The sequence below is a fragment of the Stegostoma tigrinum genome, chromosome 33, assembly GCF_030684315.1.
Source record: "Stegostoma tigrinum isolate sSteTig4 chromosome 33, sSteTig4.hap1, whole genome shotgun sequence".
Lineage (NCBI taxonomy): Eukaryota > Metazoa > Chordata > Chondrichthyes > Orectolobiformes > Stegostomatidae > Stegostoma > Stegostoma tigrinum.
The window spans coordinates 15,750,108-15,771,172 of record NC_081386.1 but is presented as its reverse complement, the minus strand read 5'-3'; the positions used below and the strand labels follow the sequence as shown (position 1 = coordinate 15,771,172).

At 38.9% G+C, this 21,065-nt stretch overlaps 1 protein-coding gene across 2 annotated transcripts in view; it reads left to right on the top strand.

Moving 5' to 3' along the window:
* The window catches only part of LOC125467204 (E3 ubiquitin-protein ligase NEDD4-like), a 144,486-nt gene that overhangs the window by 25,680 nt on the left and 97,741 nt on the right, over nucleotides 1–21,065 (top strand). For both annotated transcript variants that reach the window (XM_048562722.2, XM_048562721.2), the window contains exons 3-4: nucleotides 2,178–2,256; nucleotides 9,298–9,336. In XM_048562722.2, the coding sequence (XP_048418679.1) occupies nucleotides 2,178–2,256; nucleotides 9,298–9,336 (118 nt within the window). The remainder of the gene's footprint in view (nucleotides 1–2,177; nucleotides 2,257–9,297; nucleotides 9,337–21,065) is intronic.

Below are 21,065 nucleotides of genomic sequence, written 5' to 3'. Positions count from 1 at the left end.
CAATCTCTCTGTATAACTCAACCTCCAGTCCCGGCAACATCGTAGTAAATCTTTTCCGAATGCTTAATAAAAACCAAAAGAATTGCGGATGCTGTAAATCAGGAACAAAAATAAAGTTGCTGGAAAAGCTCAGCAGGTCTGGTAGCATCTGTGAAGGAAAAAACAGAGTTAATGTTTTAGGTCTGGTGACCCTTCCTCAGAACTGATGGTGGCTGGAGAAATGTCAGTTTATATGAAGAAAAAAGGGAGAGGGGTGTGGAGTAGAGAATAAAAGAGAAAGGGTAGAGCCTAAAGAAAGAGAAGACCAATTGCTTAGACAAAGAGTTGATAACGATGGCTGGGAGGGTGAATAGTTGTTAGTGGGGACTATTAGTGACTAATAACAAGTAGAGTATAATGGCAGCTATGTGGTAACGAGGCCTGGTGTGTGAGGTAGGGGACTGAGACATGGGAGAGTTTAGGCCTTAATATTATTGAACTCGATATTGAGTCCCGAGGGCTGTAGGGCCTCCAAGTGGAAAATGAGGTATTGTTCTTCTAGCTTGCGCTGAACTTTGCTGGAACACTGCAGCAAGCCTGAGACACAGATGTTGGTCAAGGAACGGGGTGGTGCGTTAAAGTGGCAGGCAACAGGTAGCTCAGGGTCCACTCCGCTTCCTGAAGTCGATGATCATTTCCTTTGTTTTGGTGACATTGAGGGAGAGATTGTTGTCTTTACAGTATGCCACAAAGCTGCCTAAGCTCCTGTACTCGTAGTTGTTTGAGATCCCACCTGCTGCAGTGGTGTTAACAGCAAGTTTATAAATAGAGTTAGAACAGAATTTGGCGCCTCAGCCTTGAGTGTATAAGGGGCTGAATGCGCAGCCTTGTGGGGCACTGGTGTTGAGAATTATTGTGGAAGAGGTTTGTTGCCTGTCCTTGCCGATTTACGGTCTGTTGTTCAGGAAGTTAAGGATCCAGCTGCAGAGGGAAGAGTTTTGGAATAATGGTGTTGAAGACAGAGCTAAAGTCAATAAATAGGAATCATACCTGGGTGTCCTTGTTATCCAGATGTTCCAGGGATGAGTGTCAGATCGTTCCAGGGATCATTGGTCAGTGCATTGTGTATAGGAGTTGGGGCATTGTATTGCAGTTGTACAGGACATTGGTGAGGCCACTTTTAGGACACTACATTCAATTCTGGTCTCTCCGCTATAGCAAAGAAGTTGTTAAACTTGAAAGGCTTCAGAAAACTTTGCCGAGGATGTTGCTGGGGTTGGAGAGTTTGAAGTATAGGGAGAGGCTGAGGCTTTTTTTTCCCTGGAGCATCAGAAGCTGAGGGGTGATCTTGTAGAGGTTTATAACATCACAAGAGGGGCGTGCTTACAGTAAATAGCCTAGGTCTTTTTCCCAGGATAGGGGAGTCCAAAACTAGAGAGTATACGTTTAAGGTGAGAGGGGAAAGATTTAAAAGGGACCTAAGGGGGAATTTTTATTTTAGCAGAAGGTGGTGCATGGAATAAGCTGCCAGAGGAGGTGTTGGAAACAGGTGCAATTATAATATTTCAAAGTCATCTGGATGGGTATATGAACAGGAAGTGCTGAGAAGAATATGGGCCAAATGCTGGCAAATGGCACTAGATCAGTTGAGGATATCTGTTCAGCATGGACAAATTGGACCAAAGGGTCTGTTTCCATGCTGTATAACTCAATGACTCTGAGTGTAGGGCTCGGGAAGATGGTATCTGCCATGGACCTGTAGTGAGGGTAAGCAAATTGTAGCAGATCGAGGCTGGAGTTGATGTGTGTCATTTCCTAACCTCTTGATGCACTTCATAATGCTGGATGTCAGAGCCACTGGGCGGTAATCATTCAGGTACATTGCCTGATTTTATTTTGACTCTGACACTGGGATGGTAGTGGTCTTATTGAAGCTTCTTATCATCATAGTAAAGAAATGTTAAAGACATCTGCAAATACTCCTGCCAGCTGGTCTACGCAGGGTCTGAGTGTGCAGCTAGGGACTCTATCTGGGCCTGTGGAGTTCACTCTTAAAAAGGCTGATCTGATATGTGCAGCGGTCACTGTGGTTAAAGGTGCATCAGAGGCTGTCAGGATAAATGCTCTAATTTCACTAGTTAGGACTGTTCTTATCTAAAATCTAAAAAGATTTTAAACTCATTTTCTCTTTTGTACAGCGATCCATATGTGAAAGTGACTTTGTATGATCCAGTAAATGGAGAGCTGACCAGTGTTCAAACTAAAACAATCAAGAAGGTCAGTATGATATTATCCAGATTGTTTCTTCGCCTTTCTAATTTCAGAATTTCCATGATAAATATGAAAATGAATTTCTGTATAAAGCTTGTCATATAAATCTCCATCAGACTGCAATTGCAACGTGACTATACGCAGTTGGTTGAAGTTTTCAAAAAAAGTCTTAAAACAGCATTGCACTGAACAAGGGAATCTCTGAAGAATTCTATAAACCAGAGGACTTTGGATTCTTTGTTAGGTGTTCTTATTTAAGTGAGGTCTTTGGGAGCTAAAGAAAAATTGAGACACTCGGATTTATACAATCTCTTTCATTGCCTCACATCATTGCAAGGTGTTTTACAGCCAATGGGTATTTTGTAGTGTAGTCACTATAGTAAATGTGGCAGCCAATTTGCACACACTAACTCCCACAAAGAGCAATATGGTGATGCCAAGAAATCTATATTTGTGATTTTTATCGAAAGGTATACATTAGCCAGTACATTGTTCCTTTGAAATAGTTTTATCTCCTCTTTTACAACACACCTGAGAAGTTGGTCAATTTAATATCTATTATCATCTCATCCAAAAGAAAGAAAGGCTCTCCAACAGAGCAGTAATTTGTCAGTACTATATTGAGGGTTATGGAGATCCTGCATGAGGGCAGATATACAAATGAACATAGGATGGAGGCGATGGCTGAGTGGTCTTATCATTTAGTCTATTAATCCAGTAACCCATGTAACCACCTGAGGACCTGTATTCGAATCTTACAGATGGTGGAGTTTGAACTCAGTGAATATCTGGAATTAAGAGTCTAATGATGACCATTGTTGATTGTCAGAAACAACCTATCTGGTTCACCGATCTTGTTTTAGGGAAGGAAGCTGCCATCCTTACCCAGTCTGGCCAGTGTGTGACTCCAGACCCACAGGCATGTGGTTGACACTGAACTACCCTCTGGGCAGTTAGGGATGGGCAATGAATGCTGGCCTAGCCAGTGATGCCCACATCCTATGACTGAATAAAAGAAAATAGAGTTGAGCTGACCTTCAGCTCAATCTTAGAGTGTGGCTAATGCTCTAAGGGGTTGAATGACCTAATCCTGACTATTAAGCAATAAATGACCTGTTACAAGTGCACTCTGAATGCAAGTCTTTTCATGGACCTGACTTGGGAAAAGGACAGTTAGCAGCATCTGTACCAGTGATCACTATCTATTGATATGTTTTTGGTCTGGAATTCACCAAGAGTGCATATAAGGCGAGAACAAGATTTTCTGAACTTGAGTAGATAGCTGACATTGAAAGGTAGAAGAAAGTGTGGAAAATATTCATGTAGACGTGAACTTAGAGTTTACGCCATTCAAACTGCAGACATAAAAGATCTGAAAAAGAAGAGAGCACAATAGATAGCACATAAAATAATAAGCCTGTAATGAGGCAGTAAAAATGAACTTTGTGTTTCATTGACAGTTGTGGTAGAAAATATATATACGTATTTTCTGTTTGGTATACAGAAAGCATACGATGTGATAAAGTTGAGTGTGAAGCCTTTAAAAACCAGCAGAGAATAAATATGAAAAAGCAATAAGGTGGGGGAAGATAAATATGAGGGTAAGAAAGCTAGTGATATAAATGAAGATTGCAAGAATTTGTTTTAGATACATAATTTACATCATCACATTGCCCTGAGGCTTCAGCTATTTATAATTTGTAAGGTAATCTGCAGGTTACAGCCTGCCTACCTGATATTTCTACCTTTTTTTTAATCCGTTAACTAATTTTCAATCCAGACTAATGTATTACCTGTATCCTTTAGTCCTTATTTTGTAAGTTAACATCTTGTGTGGAACTTTGTCACTTAAATATATGGTTTACCATTTATCCATCTTCCTCCTTATATGCTCAAAAAAACTCTTAAGAAAATTTTCTACGTAATTTCCCTTTTACAAATCTCTTTTGATTCTGTTTATTTGACCATCTAAGGGCCCTGTTAAAAGTCCCAAATAGTTTCTGGCATTTTGCCCACTATTGATGTTAGACTAATTTCTAGTTTTCCACTTTCTCTCTTCTTCCTTTGTTAAATAACAGCGTTGTGCCCATGTGCTTCCAAAAATTGAGAATTGACCTAGAATCTAAAGAATTCTAAAAGATTATAACCAATGCATCTGCTATCTCTATATCGAACTCTTAAAACTTTAGGATGAAGGCCAACAAGACCAGAGGATCTGTCACCACTTGGTTCTGTTAATTTCTCCTATATTGTTTCTTCTTTTTTGATTTTTGAAATTTCTCACTTTCACTAAATTCTTGGTTCCCCAGTTATTTTGGAATGGTTTTTAGTGTCTTCCACAGTAAAGAGAGATAGATTTCACTGGTATCTACTTCTAATGGACCTGTATTTATTTTTGTCAAGCTTGTCCTCTTTACTACTTTTGGAAATGTTTTCATAGTCAGCATGGATTTGTGAGGGGTCGATCATGCCTCACAAACCTTATTGAATTCTTTGAAGAGGTGACCAAACACATGGATGAAGGTAGAGCAGTGGATGTAGTCTACATGCATTTAAGTAAGGCATTTGATAAGGCTCTCCATGGTAGGCTGATGCAGAAGGTAAGGAGGCATAGGATAGGGGAAAATGTAGCAGATTGGATTCAGATTTGGTTGACCCTTAGAAGACAAAGGGTGGTAATGGACGGAAACTATTCAACATGGTGCTCAGTTACGAGAGGTGTACGACGAGGATCTGTTCTGGGTCCTCTTCTATTTGTGATTTTTGTAAATGATTTGGATGAAGGAATGGAAGGGTGGATTAGTAAGTTTGTGAAAGATACGAAAGTGGGTCATGTTGTGGACAGTGCGGAGGGATGTTCTGGGTTACAAAGGGACATTGATAGGATGCAGAGCTGGGCTGAAAAGTGGCAGATGGAGTTTAACCCTGAAAAGTGTGAGGTGATTCATTTTGGAAGGACAAACTTGAAAGCAGAATACAGGGTTAATGGAAAGATTCTTGGCAGAGTGGAGGAGCAGAGGGATCTTGGAGTTCATGTCCACAGTTCCCTGAAAGCAGCCACCCAGGTGGATAGAGTTATTAAGAAGGCATATGGTGTGTTAGCTTACATTAATAGAGGGATTGAATTCAAGAGCTGTGAAGTTATTCTCCAATTATACAAAATATTCGGCCACAACTAGAGCATTTGTGTCCAGTTCTGGTCGCCTCATTATAGGAAAGATGTGGAAGTGTTGGAAAAGGTGCAGAGGAGATTTACCAGGATGTTGCCTGTGTTGGGTTCGTTTTCGGAGACCCTCACGGACTTGATGCAATAACAAGACACTGACCTTTTTAGAAAAACACACATCCTTTGTTACCAAGCAAGTACAAGCCGTGGAGAATCACTGTACTTAACCTGGCACAGAGTGCAGAGTCTGGTAAGTAATTCTCCCCGAGCAGCGGACAGTCCCCGATTTTTTTTTTTATATATACTTTACTAAGTGCATAATACATAAAACAGTTTTACATCTCACAATGACATGATACGTTAAACAATCATTACAACAGACAAAGACAGGATACAAAATAATTATTACCTTAAGAACATATAAGGCCAGGATATAGTATTGATCGTTCGTGAAGTGGCTGCTAATGGCAGGAGGCGATTTCAAGTTGTTAATGTGACAGAATGTAATTTCAAGTTGCCAATGTGTCTGGCTGGAACAAAGTCAGTGCCCTGGCCCCTTTGTCAGAGACAGAAGTTACATGCTTCAGAAGTCTCACACCTTTACAAATGCTCCTCACTTACCCTTATTTGAGACAGTTTCCACGTAGCCCTGTGCAGGAAGATAAAGATTTGCACAGTTGAACTCTCATTCTATTCAGACAAACAGGAAGCTTAAAGCAGTGTCTGCTTGCCGATTTGTAAGAAGATAAGGAGTTACCATGTTTTACACCTAATTTCTATTTGGGCAGGAAATTTGAAGGCAATGTCTGCATACCTGTATGTAGGCAGATAAAGGACATTAAGTTATAGAAGTATAGAAATTAATGGGATGTTATCCCAATAACATCTCACCTGGAATGGAGGGAAGGTCTTACGAGGAAAGGTTGAGAGAGCTTAGGGCTTTTCTCTTTAGAATGACCAAGGAGGAGAGGTGACTTGATAAGAGGTGTACAGAATGATCAGAGGTATAGATAGGTAGACAGCCAGAGACTTCTCCTGAGGGTGGAGGGAGCTATTATGGGGGGGCACAGTTTTAATGTGAGTGGAGGCAGATTTGGGGAGATGTTCTGGGTTCGATACATAGTTGTTGGCAACATTATAAACACCTTCCTGTTGGTAGTCATGTTTGGACCACTTCCCAGCAGGTTTTACTGGAGAATTTAGTGCAAGTTAAGTATTGTTTGTATATTTAGTTATCACTTGTCTACCATTTTTCTCAATCTACCTTAAATAACTTACCTCTCCAATATTAGCTTTGTTTTGGTTTAAGACCTGAGTTTCAGACTTGATAATTTTGTTCTGTATTCAACCTCACTCATTTAAACAAAAAAATAGATATAAGTGATAATGGGAACTGCAGATGCTGGAGAATCCAAGATAATGAAATGTGATGCTGGATGAACACAGCTGGCCCAGCAGCATCTCAGGAGCACGAAAGCTGACGTTTCGGGCCTAGACCCTTCATCAGAGAGGGGGATGGAGTGAGGGTTCTGGAATAAATTGGGACAGAGGGGGAGGCGGACCGAAGATGGAGAGAAAAGAAGATAGGTGGAGAGGAGAGTATAGGTAGGGAGGGGATAGGTCAGTCCAGGGAAGACGGACAGGTCAAGGAGGTGGGATGAGGTTAGTAGGTAGGAGATGGAGGTGCGGCTTGGGGTGAGAGGAGGAACAGGTTAGGGAGGCAGAGACAGGTTGGACTGGTTTTGGGATGCAGTGGGTGGAGGGGAAGAGCTGGGCTGGTTGTGTGGTGCAGTGGGGGGAGGGGACGAGCTGGGCTGGTTTTGGGATGCGGTGGGGGAAGGGGAGATTTTGAAGCTAGTGAAGTCCACATTGATACCATTGGGCTGCAGGGTTCCCAAGCGGAATATGAGTTGCTGTTCCTGCAACCTTCGGATGGCATCATTGTGGCACTGCAGGAGGCCCATGATGGACAGGTCATCTAAAGAATGGGAGGGGGAGTGGAAATGGTTTGCGACTGGGAGGTGCAGTTGTTTATTGCGAACTGAGCGGAGGTATTCTGCAAAGCGGTCCCCAAGCCTCCGCTTGGTTTCCCCAATGTAGAGAAAGCCACACCGGGTACAGTGGATGCAGTATACCACATTAAGCAGAGATTCACCTGCACATCTGCCAATGTGGAAAGTCATCTTGGGGCCTGGGATAGGGGTGAGGGAGGAGGTGTGGGGGCAAGTGTAGCATTTTCTGCGGTTGCAGGCGAAGGTACCAGGTGTGGTGGGGTTGGAGGACAGTGTGGAGCGAACAAGGGAGTCATGGAGAGAGTGGTCTCTCCGGGAAGCAGACAGGGGTGGGGATGGAAAAATGTCTTGGGTTAAAATAGCTACAAACTTGCCTTGAAGATCATTGTGTCTGCCGTCCACAAAGTATCACTGGGCCAGTGCAGATCTATGGGTTCGGGAGCAACATCCCTTTGTTACCCAACTCTATCTTACCAGATTGATGTAACATTCTCAACAGTGATAATATATTATTATTTAGCAACTTGGGTTCTAAAGTGGGCAGAACCATGTGTTACTTTAAGGATGACTTGTATTTCTACTCTATTTTAAGAAGGGAGAAACATAGTTTTAGTTTAATTTTAGATTTGAATTCTGAGTATAGTGCTGTGTTATTTGGAGTTTGTTTACATGCTTTTAAATTAGTTCTTTTAAAACAAACCCTTGCGATGAATAGTTCAGTGCTTTAGAAACATTGGTCAGAATTAGGAAAGCAAGTTCAGCAGTTCTCATGAACAAGTAACATTGAAGTGGAATCAGTGACTCTGCACCTGAGGTTTGATTATTTGTAAAGTTGAGGGGAAGATGGTTAGATCTTTGTTTCTGGTATTTATAATGAAATGTTTTAAACAGTTCTTTTCCAGTGCAAATTGGTTTTGTTTTTGTGAATTTTCATCTGTAAGAAATTTTGCTCTTTGTTAAAATTACAATGCCAGTATGTTATGAATAAATTCATTGTGAATGATGACCACGGAACCACTTTTCAAAAGCAAAGTTGATGGTCTGTAAAGTCAGGCTTCACTTTTGGATCTGACTTGTCCAGCCTCATCATCAGCTGCATTTGTAACTGCATAAATGAATAAAATATACACAGGCAGGAGTCTATCGCCTGTGGAAAAATCTACTATTCCCAGAGACCTTTGCATGACAACTATAAGAAATATGCAGCTCAACTGCTTACTGAAATGTTGAGAACCACACCTCGGACATTGAAGCCAGCTACTAGCCTGTTATTTCTGAAAAATAGTCATATTGACATACTTGTTTACTAAAGGTGTACAAGAAAGCATCATTTCCAATGTTTTTAATAAAACAGAGGCCCTTTTATCAAAACAGGTTTGATCTTTGTCAACAGGTACATTTTGTGCAGTTTCATTATTTAAACACAAACATTTCTGGTATTTTCCATCTGTGTTCACTTTATCACTGAGAATCTTTTTAACACATTAAACATTCCCGAGTCCACATTTACAATGATAACTGTCTCTGTTAATGCATCATTGTCCAATCTTTCATCTGTAATAACCCTGTCAGATTTTGTCTTTTAATGTGACTGTTAAACTTTTCTGCTTCTATAAACCTGACTTCTTTGTTTTCCAAACATCTGTGTTTTTCCTTATTTAATATGAAATGAAAGTATATAAAACTTCAGCCCAACCTGAATAATGACTGTTATACATAATTTCACCAGAATGGACCTTTGTTAAATTTATGCATGATGTCCTTCAGGAATTTAAAATAAACAATTGCTCATTACTTATAATTGTCATTTTGTTTTAATATGAAATGTAAATTTGTGTAGTAATTTACAGCAGCTCTTTCTTCTTTCAGACTTTAGATCCAAAGTGGAATGAAGAATTTTTCTTCAGAGTAAGTATACTTTGCTTTGCTTTTTTGCAGTTTATAAATATTTAATGCAAAGTGTTATTAAATTGTCATGTTCTATCTGCTGTATGTCAAGCATAAGTAAGATTTATTGCATGCAAGACTTCCTTTACCCTTCAGTTAGACCGACATTAACCTGGACACGAGCTCTAATCCCAAGTGGTTACTTGTAACAGTCTTTACAGACTCGACATAAAGTAGATTGCACATATTTTTGCCAAATGTGCTGTGTGCTTAATGAATAATGGCAGAAATCAAAAAAATTCGGCTCACCTAATTCAATATTTCTGAATCAGATTGTTTACATTGTTTTCCACAGGCTACTTTAAAATTTGGCTGCAGTTTCAGATACTGCAAATCTCATCGGTCCCACAGTAGGGACTGATAGGATACTTATGTCAAGCCGCACCTCAGCTATAAGCTCACAGGGGCAAAGCATTCCATAAGTTTTCATTTTTCCTGCATCATTTATAGTCACCTGTCTAAACTGTGAGCAATTGGAATTTATTTAATAAGTCATTGAATTTGGTAATTTCCAATCAGAGTATTTTAATGAAAGAGGAAGTAGGACCCTGTAGAATGGAACCCTGTGGCACTACCCACTGAATGGTGTATTCTGTCCCAGCAAACCAGCTTGTGAAAGGTAGAACTGAAGTCAATCTTTAAATGTTTGTAATTTATTTACAAAATTACACTACCTAAGCCAACAAAGTTTTAGTCTGTCTCTAATTATAGAGTGCTCATGCTTATTTTAAGCAAGCTGTTCGTCAGGGCACTCGTGAGTATCCAGTTAATACACATCACATACCAGAATGAAGTACAATATGCAATTAACAGAGAGTCTGCAGTCGAATGTCCCTACCCCTGGACCAGGAGGCCTGGGTTCAAGTTGCACTTGCTCTAGAGATGTTTTATAACATCACTGAACAGGTTGACTTTTGTTTTAAAAAAAAGGGTTAAATTAGAAACATTAACAGAGTGCATCTCATTAGTTCAGCTGGTTGTTTAGCGGAGAAGGTCTGAAGTGGTGTTGATGCTCCCTTAACATTGATAGAAACAGCACTGTTATAGGCAGTCCTCTTGTAAATTACCTGATGCACTTGCTGCTGAAGACTAAATCCCCCAAGAATCAGGTGTTTCACACACCCAACCTCCATCTGACAGACTACATGCAATTTGTGTGTGTGTCTAATCCAACACCTGTGCACACTTTCTTTCATGCCATCAGCAAGTTTTAAGAATATAGAACTTTCAAAGTGAAGTCATTCTTTGAGTTATTTAACTCCATTGCAGAATCAGGGGTTATAGTTTGAGGATAAGTGGTAAACCTTTTCGGATTAAGATGAGAAATGTTTTTTCACCTGGATAGTGGTGAGCCTGTAGAATTCTTAACTGCAGAAAGTGGTTGAGGCTAAACACTGTTTTCAAGAAGGAGGTAGCTAAAGCTCTTGCGGCTAAGGGGATCAAAGAATATGACGGGGGGTGAGAGCAAGATTAGGGTATTGAACTCGATGATCATTTTGATCGGTGGAGCAGGCTTGAGGGGTCAAATGGACCTTCTCTTCGTCTCCTTTGCTTCTACAGAGTGGCCAAGAGACTGAAGCATATTTCTACCAAAAGCCACAGTAAAAGATTACAAAGGACTAGAGTTGGATTATGGACTAAATTGCCAGTATCCTTGAGGGGAGATGGGTTAAATCTATATCAGGGCAATCAAATGCAGGCTTCATGTTAATGTGGTTTCTGTGGATTCGCAAATCTATAACACTTCAAAAACCTTAATTTAATTAATAGATTATTTAGTGGTCTTTCAAAAGGCAGTTGATTATGTCCTGCATGTGAAGTTTCTAAAGGCTGCTGCTCCTAACATGAATGACAAATGGAGTAGTATTGTGAAGCAAGTAACAAATGTTCACTTTGTGAGTGTGGTTATGAGTAGAGCTCAGCTTGCATCAGTTGTAGCCTATTTGCATTGTTAAGTAGGAAAACAGGGGGTGCATTTGTATCTGTACAACTTGATGCTGAAAAACCTGAATATCACTAATTCAGAAATGTAAGTAAACAGATGAAAGAACAGTGGATGGGCTTCAATGCAGGTAATTGTAAATAGTTGAAAATTTGAGTACTGTTGAAACTGGTGAATAATGAAGGTTATTTGTTAACAAATCTGGAATTGGTTTTGGCTATTATTGGTAATTGACTGAAATTATTGAGTCATGACGAGCGTTACTAAAGGATATTTGATTTCTGTTCTCAGTGAAGCATATTTGGAATGTTGTTTGCAATCTTTGGAATTCTGTAGGAGAAGTCATACACCCTTTGGGTTGCACTTGGTTCTGGCCTTATAATTGTACATTTTCACAACATTTTTCTACTTTGTAACAAATGGCTAAAGGTGGATTGACAAATGAAAGTGTATCAGATCTGTTAAACTTGCTTTCTGGAAAGGCACATTAATTGCAAAAGCAGGATTAAAGCTAAAGTACAACTCTGCTAGTCTTGATAATGGGAGGAAATATCTGTGAATGATGGATTGGAGCTGATAAAATGAACTTCTGGAGAAGCTAGTGCAATATCCTTTGAATTTGGTGCATGTCACAAGATGTGGCCTCAATTTCATCCTTAATTGGGCAAACTTGACTAAATGATCTCTCATTCCTCTGTGTTTGCTAATACAGGCACTGTTACTTCATGCAAGTTACAGATCATTACTACATCATACACCTTTATCTACAGTAAAAGAAATTGAGCAAGTGAATGGAAGAGGAGGGGAGAAGTTCACTTCCTTTGGGAGCCCCGAAACACTTAGTAGCCAGTTAATGATTATTAAATAGCATGATCACTGTTGCAAAGTAGGGAAAGTGGTGTAGAATGGATACAGTATGATCAATCTGTGAGCTGGGTTTTCAGACTCAGTGCCAGTGCTGGCTTATTTGCTTTAATTGATCACTAATAATATGATAGGAAAACGTCAACCTGTGTTATCAACTTCCAAGAATTTGGATTATAGGAATGGAATATATCAATATTATTGGATTTCTTTGGAGGAAGGCTTATAAAACATTGATCTTCCTGAATTATCCATGGCCTTTAAGTTACTATCTAAAATATTTTGAAACTGTGAAAAGTAATTTGTTCTTAATAAAGTTCTTGCTTTTCATCATACTATCTGCTTTCAGGTAGAATAGAAAGATTAGTTCATGCATTTAGCTGTGAAAACCCAATTGAGCATTAGACGTTTGAGCTTCTCATCAATTACTGTCTTCTCCATTGGTTAACAACCTTCGGCTTCCTGCCATACTGTTTGAATATTGTAATGACTTTAGCAACTATGTTTTCTGTGCTGGGGTAAATGACTATTTGTTTTTTTTGCAAGAGGTCTTTGCATGCTTGACTCAAACCCTTGGCTTCATTAGTACCAGAACTGGATTCCTGCTGCCTGGTGCTGTACATTAATCTTTCCATCTGTTTGGTGCAATGTTAAACTGATATCCTGGTCTTTCCTAAACTGATATTTGTGGGATTATGCAGTGTGTAAATTGGCTGCTACGTTTCTTAGATTTCTTTTTACAACAGTGGCTACAATTCAAAAAGTACCTCATTGACTGTTTTGCCCCAAGATCATGAAAGATGTGATATAAGTGTAAGTCTTTCATTTCAATGTCGTAGACCTGTCTACCCTTATTCACCCAATCAGGACCAGCTACCCCTCTCACTGACTGTTATTTTGTTTTATTTTCTTCATTCGACATCCAATTCTTGATTGAGGAGTATAAAAATGAATCATGTCTTGCAAATGTATCTTTGCTCAAACCCTATAGAAAGTTCATGATATGGAAAGGTAATCGTTTTCGAGAACAGATGACGAAGACATTCCAGCTGGCCCGTGGCAGAACAAAATATGTGTTCACAAAATGTGTTTTCACATACCATTCTGCATATCAAGCTGCTGGAGCAGCAAGATAAAATCTTGATTGTATAAAGGCTTGAATAAACTTTCAAATTTGGGCCAAAAAGCGAACTGAAGGGCACCGACCACATAAATGCCATGGCTGCAAGAGTAGATCATAAGCTTGGAGTTCAGTAGTGAATGACTCACGTCTCAACACCCCAACGGCCTCCACCATCTACAGACCAGAAATCACTTTATTTGGGTGACTTCGGTTCCAACAGTGTTAAAGGAACTCCATACCATCCAAGGTAAAGGAGCCCACTTTGGCACTTCAGTCATTCATTCAATTCACTATCAGTGCACCATAATCTCTGTTCCTTTGCTGGCACTGAGTGAAAAATCTGGAAATCCCTATTAAATAGTGTTGTCAGGAGCATTTTCATCATGCAGGCTGCACTGGCCCATTCTGAAGGGTAATTAGAAACGGGCAGTAATTGCTGGTCCTGCTAGCAATATCTACACAAATTTTAAGAATGTTTTAAGCACTTTTACTCCAATTTGCCTTGATTGAATGTGCAAATCTGAAATAAATTGTTGAGCTCTCTAACTTGTTGCAATGAATATCTTTTGGGTGCCTCTTACTCACATTGATTAGTGTTGAAAATGCAATATTCATATTGTCCGTTTAATGCAGTGAGACTTCCCAAGGTGGTTCATGGCATTTCAAACAAATTTTCTGCCGAGTCATGTAAGGAAATAGTAAGGCATCAGCTCAAGGAAGATAATAAGAGAGATTTTTGGAAGAAATTCTAGTGTGTTAGGCCTCAACAGCTGAAGGTGCATCTGTTAGTGATGGTGACTAAAATTTAGATGGACTAAAATTGGACATGTGTATAAGGTAAGAGTTGGAGGGCTGGAGGATATGCAAGATATCGAGGGTGTTGCGGGGGATTCAAAGCCCAGGTGTTGTTTCACTAGAAACTAAAGTAGGTTAATGAACTCCAGTGATTGGTGAACAAGTCTTGTTGTGGGTTAGAATGCAGGTTGCAGAGTCCTGGTCAAGTTTGAGTTTATGGCCACATGTAACTTTTACTATTTTACTAACTTTTAGTACAAAATACAACAAGCAAGTGAGCAGACGGCAGTAGATCTAACAACCTTTCTGTCTTCAGTTACATCCTTATTAAAAAAAATACTTACTCTGCCCCTGGCAATGGACTCTGAAAAGAAGAATCGTTTAAATATTTGATTAGATATCCACTCGCAAGGTAGACATCAAAATCCATAGGTGATTTTAAAAAATAACAAGTTTTCACTGTTTCCATTCCCTGCTTGCTGGCATTTATTCCAAGAGAATAGGATGAGCTGAAATTCACCCTCAGACCTTCATGAAATCACATTAATATTTCAGGCATCTAGAGACCACAAGTTATTTATATGACTGTGTTCAAGGTAAGTTCTCAGCCTCCTTCATGATATAGACATTTGGGCAAAGAAGGGATTGATAAGTTTAAAGACATAAGCACTGGAGATGATTGGGGATAGTTGATGTGTTATTTCATCCATGATAATCCCTGCAAACCTTTGCACTCTGAGGGATTGAAATATCTCCTTCTGTTGAGCTTTGTATACATTTCAAATGGAAGAAAAGGATTAGGGAGATTGAATTAGAGTCCACGATACTCAAGTTTCTGGCAAAGTCTGGGTGTAGAAATTGAGTAACTAGCTTCGTATGGAACAAGATTGAAGATTTATGTGTTGGAACCTATTTGGTGAGGTCGATGAGAGAAAGGCAAGACTGTACTCACAGACTGACTTGAAAAATCCTTCCCAGCCCAGAATATGACTTGGTCTGATATTATTGTTAGAATGAATAAAACATCAAAATATTTAGTCACCTAAGGCCGGATGGCCCACATTTATAATTTAATATAATTTCGTTAGAACTCTTTATATATATTCATGTGTTAGCACTTTAATTCAAAAAGAGTAGTAACATTTACCTTGCTTCAGTTTACTGAAGTGTTGATCAATCTGCGTATTGAAGTGCATGTGCCGAGGGCATATTTAGTTCAGATCACAAGGGGCTCCTACTGTTACACCTCTAGATTACATTATAATGTAATTAGATATTGGCCAGTATGGGTGAAGCCCTGATATAAAATGTGGGGCCCATTTACAGGAATGAGCAAGGATACTGAAGCAAGCGAACAGCAACAGATCCAGGATTTGTAATGATGCCATTTCCTACCCCCATTACTCCCTCCACCACGAATTTGAGAAGGCTTTGGAGGAGGACCAGCCTGCACTTTGCTGCTGCTGGTCATTATGCTGTTTTGTCATCAGTTTCTTGTCTGCAGACTGTTTTTGTGCTGGTGAGATGGAGCTAGTATCATCTTGCCCACAATCAGCAATTACAGCCCTTTATTGGCCAATTAAGGGCAATATTCTCCAGTCAACTTGCATGTCATATTATAGAGAAAGCTGAATATGTGACAGCTTGTAAATATTATATCCTCTTTTATTGTTTAAATCATTTAATTTCAGTAAAGCTGTATTTTCTTGTAGAGTTTTTGCATATTACGTTAATGAATGAATTTTACATGTATTTAATTAACTTTATGAAGTGCTTTAAGCCATTAAATACATGCAAGTATCTCTCATTTTCTCTGTCATGTAAGCTCATTTTTTTATTTTGTCATCCCTCTATAATGCTGTTAGCAAAATGTGGTTTTGCAGCAGTGATGAGCATTGCTGACACTTGGCTCTTGCAAGCTTTTGGATAGAAAGGGTGGTTGAGTTATGCAATAATATTGTAAGTGGATAAATAATATGCAAGAGTAAGTAGACAAACAAATAATTAGTTGAATTATTCTTTTAATTTAACCTATTTTTCAAAACAACTCCTTCAGAGGTTTATTACACACCTCTAGCAGGGGAGTCTTGAATCCGAGGCTCCTGATCCAGGGGTAGGGACACTGCCACTGCACCACAAGAGGTGCAATTTGTTGACTATTGATCCACTTTGAAAAAGGTACACAGCTGGTTTTCGGAGTGTCTTTTTTTCCTCGGGTGAAATATACGTTCAAACTAATCAAAAACATGTCCGGTAAACAGAAGCAAATGTAAAGCAGACTAAAAATTAAAAGCTATTCATTTAATACATGAATCCATGAGGTAAGATCGGAGCACTGGTAAATGTGAATTATTGACCATTAAGAAATAACTATTGTTTTACTCAGATCAAGCAAACAACTAAAAATATGTATAACCTCAAGTTATGACTTTTAAAACCATTCACAAGTGTTGGTGTGGTATTTTTGATGGAGTGAAGTAGAAAATCTTCATTAAAAACCAGGATGGTGACGGCGAGCACGAGGGGCCATAGCTTTAAATTAAGGGGTGAAAGATATAGGACAGATGTCAGAGGTAGTTTCTTTACTCAGAGAGTAGTAAGGGAATGGAACGCTTTGCCTGCAATGGTAGTAGATTCGCCAACTTTAGGTACATTTAAGTCGTCATTGGACAAGCATATGGACGTACATGGAATAGTGTAGGTTAGATGGGCTTGAGATCGGTATGACAGGTCGGCACAACATCGAGGGCCGAAGGGCCTGTACTGTGCTGTAATGTTCTATGTTCTAAAAACGTGTGCTGAAGAGATGGCTATGTCTTATTATTCTGAACAGTAGGGACTTGTAGTTTTTTGGTGAGATGTGTTCATCATTTATAAGTTGTTGACTGTTAGTGAAATGATGTTACAACCAGCTGAGGAAGGGTAAATTATCTCCCCTCCTTTTAACTTTCTTAGTTTGCCACAACAGTGATTTTTGAATTATTTCCAGCACGCTGCTGTATTGTACCTACATCAAAATGCTGTTCACGAATTTAAAAATTAAGGAGCCGATTACAAGGTTTTCTTAAGTGAAAAGGAGAAAATTTATTGCACACTGATGCAGAGGAAAACCAATAAAGTGTGACATCGAATGCATGCACAGGTTTGAATTTTCGAAATAGGAGAGCACCAGTTCAAAGGAAAATCAAGAATATGCAGTTTAAGAAGTCCTCAGAGTCTTTTAAAGTGCTGGTTTGATGATTGTTAAGTTTAATTTTTCATAGCTGTTTAATTTGTCTTGTATTCTCCATAGTGAAGTTTATAAATATTTTTAAGCCCTTGGTGAAGGAATGTTTCTCCAATTTTCTTTTTACTGGGTAATGTCTTCTAAGAGGCTGAGAAAATGGAGAGAAAGCACACTTTATGCTGTTAACAATCCATTGTTTTTCTGTCTACGGTACTTGGTTGATAAAGTTAATTTGTGCATTCCCATATCTAGCTTCATTATATTTTTCCAAGCTGGATAATTTGCTGGCAAGTTTTCCATTCCATTATGTGAAACTTCCAGAGGGTGTACATCAAATAGGAGGCACAGATCTGAGTCACCTGTTTGTTATTTTGATGACGTGTTAATTCCAGTACAGAGTGGCTCTTTGTCGATGGTTTCATGAGTTTGTCACAACTAGGTTAAGGTTTTGAAGTAGATCTGTAGCTCGGGTTGTGGATGTTGAGGTTGGCTGGCTCGCTGAGCCGGTTTGTTGTTCCGCAGACATTTCGTTACAATGCTCAGTAATATCCTCAGTTCAGGCTCTGATGAAGCGTTGGTGTGTTTTCCCGCCTGGTTTTTAAACTCTGGGGTCCGTTGCGATGGATTGTCTCACTTCCGGATTTCCTCCGTAGTGGAATGTATATGGGGTCGAGTTCAGTGTGTTTATTAATAAATCCGCAAGTGAGGCAATCCATCGCAACGGACCCCAGAGTTTAAAAACCAGGTGGGAAAACACACCAACGCTTCATCAGAGCCTGAACTGAGGATATTACTGAACATTGTAACGAAATGTCTGCGGAACAACAAACCGGCTCAGCGAGCCAACCAACCTCAACGCAATTAGATTAAATTTAGCCACCTGATATCTGGGTCTTCCTAATTTTTTAAAGCTTTTTTAATCCTCAAAAAATTGGACTATGGAAGTCAAAATTTGATGGTCCATTTTTAGCACTGTCGTGACTTGGCAAACAGTACATTTTAAACTTGAATAATATACACCATAGATTTATTTCCTGTTTAATTATTATTGATTTTTGGATGAACAACTTCAATATTACCCTTTTTGACATTCAAAAATTGTCTGTTTTTGTTCATTTGATCTTCAGGCCACAAGATGTTGGAGCAGCAGTAGGCCATTTGGCCCATCGAGTCCATTGTGCCATTCAGTAAGATCAGGGTTGATTTTGATAATCCACCATTTCACTTTTCTGCCTTCCTTCAATAACCTTTTATTCCCTTAAAGATTAGGAATCTGCTATCTCAGCCTTGAATATACATAACAACCCCAGCCTCAAAATCTCTTTATAGTTTTAAAAAAAAACTACAGATCCCAATCTTTAGAGAAGAAATTCCTCCTTACCTCTGTTTAAAATGGATGACTCCTTACTTTGAGTTCATACTCTGGTTATATTCTGTCCCACAAAGGGAAACTACCTCTTCACATATACCCTGCCAAGCCTTCTAAGAATCTTTATATGCTTAGATAAGGTCTCCTGTTATTCTTCCTAAGTCCAATGGGCGTAAGCTCAACCTATTCAATTTCTCATAAAACCCTTCCCTATCTGGGATTAATTTAGTAAACATTCTCAGCACTGTCTTCAATGCCAATAAACCTTTCCTTGGATAAGTGGACCAAAATTATTCATTTTTTAAAATATGAACTTGTTCATAGGATGACCAGTGTCTCAAAGTTTTAAGAAGACCTCTCTAACTTTTTACATTTTAAACTAAAGGCCAATATTCCATTTGCTTTCCATATTACCAAATGGATTAGCGTTTTATGATTCATGCACAAGGACCCTAAATCCCTGGTACTGGAACTTTCTGTACCCCTATCAGGTCTAGTACTGCTCTTTATCTCAGTCTTCTTCTTTAGTAACTTCTTCTTTCCTGTCATTAAGCACCTATCTATTCTAATCCCTTTTCTAGTACATGGCCCATAGCCTTGTATTCAGTGATGTTTCAAGTATTTATCTTAAATACTACTTAAGTTTCATATCTACCACCCTTTTATTCATAAGTGAAACAAAATATTTTTTCAACTCTTCTGCCATTTTCTGTCTCCCCATTGTTATTTCCCCAAGCCTATTCTCTAAGGCCTCACTCTCTTTTTATACATTTAAGAAAGCTTTTGCTGTCCATTTTTGTAATTTGCTCCCCACTTAGAATTATGAATTAATCAATAGGATTGATTGGAATGAATCATTTCCAGTAGCCCAGAACAACGAATAGAAGATTTCTGGAAAAAGACTACAGAAGTGTATATGTTTCATATACACAACTGGAATGGGAAGAATGTCATCCCTTCATAGGAATGACAGTTAAGACAGGATTAGGCCATTCAGCCCTGCAGGTAATCTCTGCAATTTGATAACATTGTGGCTGATCTGATTATAGCTTCATCTTGTCTGCCCTCCCCCCTACCTAATCTTTGACCCCTTTCTCAATCACACCCACATAACCCTTGAACCGTTTCTCAATTAAAAATCTGTGGTTTCATTTTTTCTTGTCAGCAGTTTTTAGTGCAGAGGTGCTGCTCTGCTGTTTTTGACTCTGACTCTGGTTAGTGAAGTTAAAGAGTTTCTTAATGTGGATCCCCTGACTAGTTGCTCTTCTTTTTTCTTATGTATGCATACAAACTTTCCATAGTACAAGTATGAATTTGAACCAGTGGAAACTCTGGGCTAGAAAAATTCCACCAGACTGGAATGATATGGGTTGGCACGATGTATAATTGCAACTTGCATAGCAGGTCAAAGCAGATGGATATTGAATTTAACGTGGTGCATGTTTTCAGCATAGTGACCTGGTTAGACCACTTTGGATTTCATCTAGAGATAAACTAAAGAGTGAAAATTTGAGATGAGAGAAATTATTTGTAAGCATATTTGTAAGTACTCAGTGGTGAGATTTGTGACCAGTGTAGTAATGCGAGCTACATGGTCATAATCATTTTCTGTAATAGTGCAGGAAATTAGGTAGGTCCTGGGAGCATCGAAATAAAATCCAAACAAATAACAAAACAGTATGTACAAAGACCGCATTTTTTTTTGCCTCAAGTATAGATTTATTTTGTACTTCAGAGTCGATTAAATGATCTGCTTCACAATTTTATGTTTCTTCCTCTGCCAAGACAGTCCCAAAATCTCGTAAGTGCTGAGAGGAAGGAATTCTCTGACCTAGCATGTTCCAAAAAAGCCCAATGGTATGTTCATTTATAAAGGGCTGCAGTTAATGTTCAGAAACATTGTATTCTTAATTCTGGTTGAAGAAGCTGTGTAACAGAAGGAAATATGTTCAAACTAAAGTGCCCATAAGAAATCATAGCTTATAAACTATTGCAGTGGGTTGCTTGGCTCTAGATTGGGGAATAAATTAAAGTGACTTGTAGAAAACCCTGAGAGAGGTACCATACCTGAAACAATGAAGCTGTTTTATTTTTATATATTTCGTAAGTGAGATGTTTTATGCCATGCCCCCTGGTATTGGGGGTTGGGGGATTTGATTTCTTAATGGTACAAAAACCCAAGGCGTCTTTAACTCGCATTTGAAAGTATTTTTCAGAGTAGTGGCATTTCATTTAGTAATCATAAATATTCTAACATTGGTAAAGGCAATATAAATATATTCTATTTACTTTTTGATTGCAATAAGTTCACTCTTTCAAATTACACCTTATGTGCAAACAGCGTTTTATTCTGTTTCTACCAGGACATGAT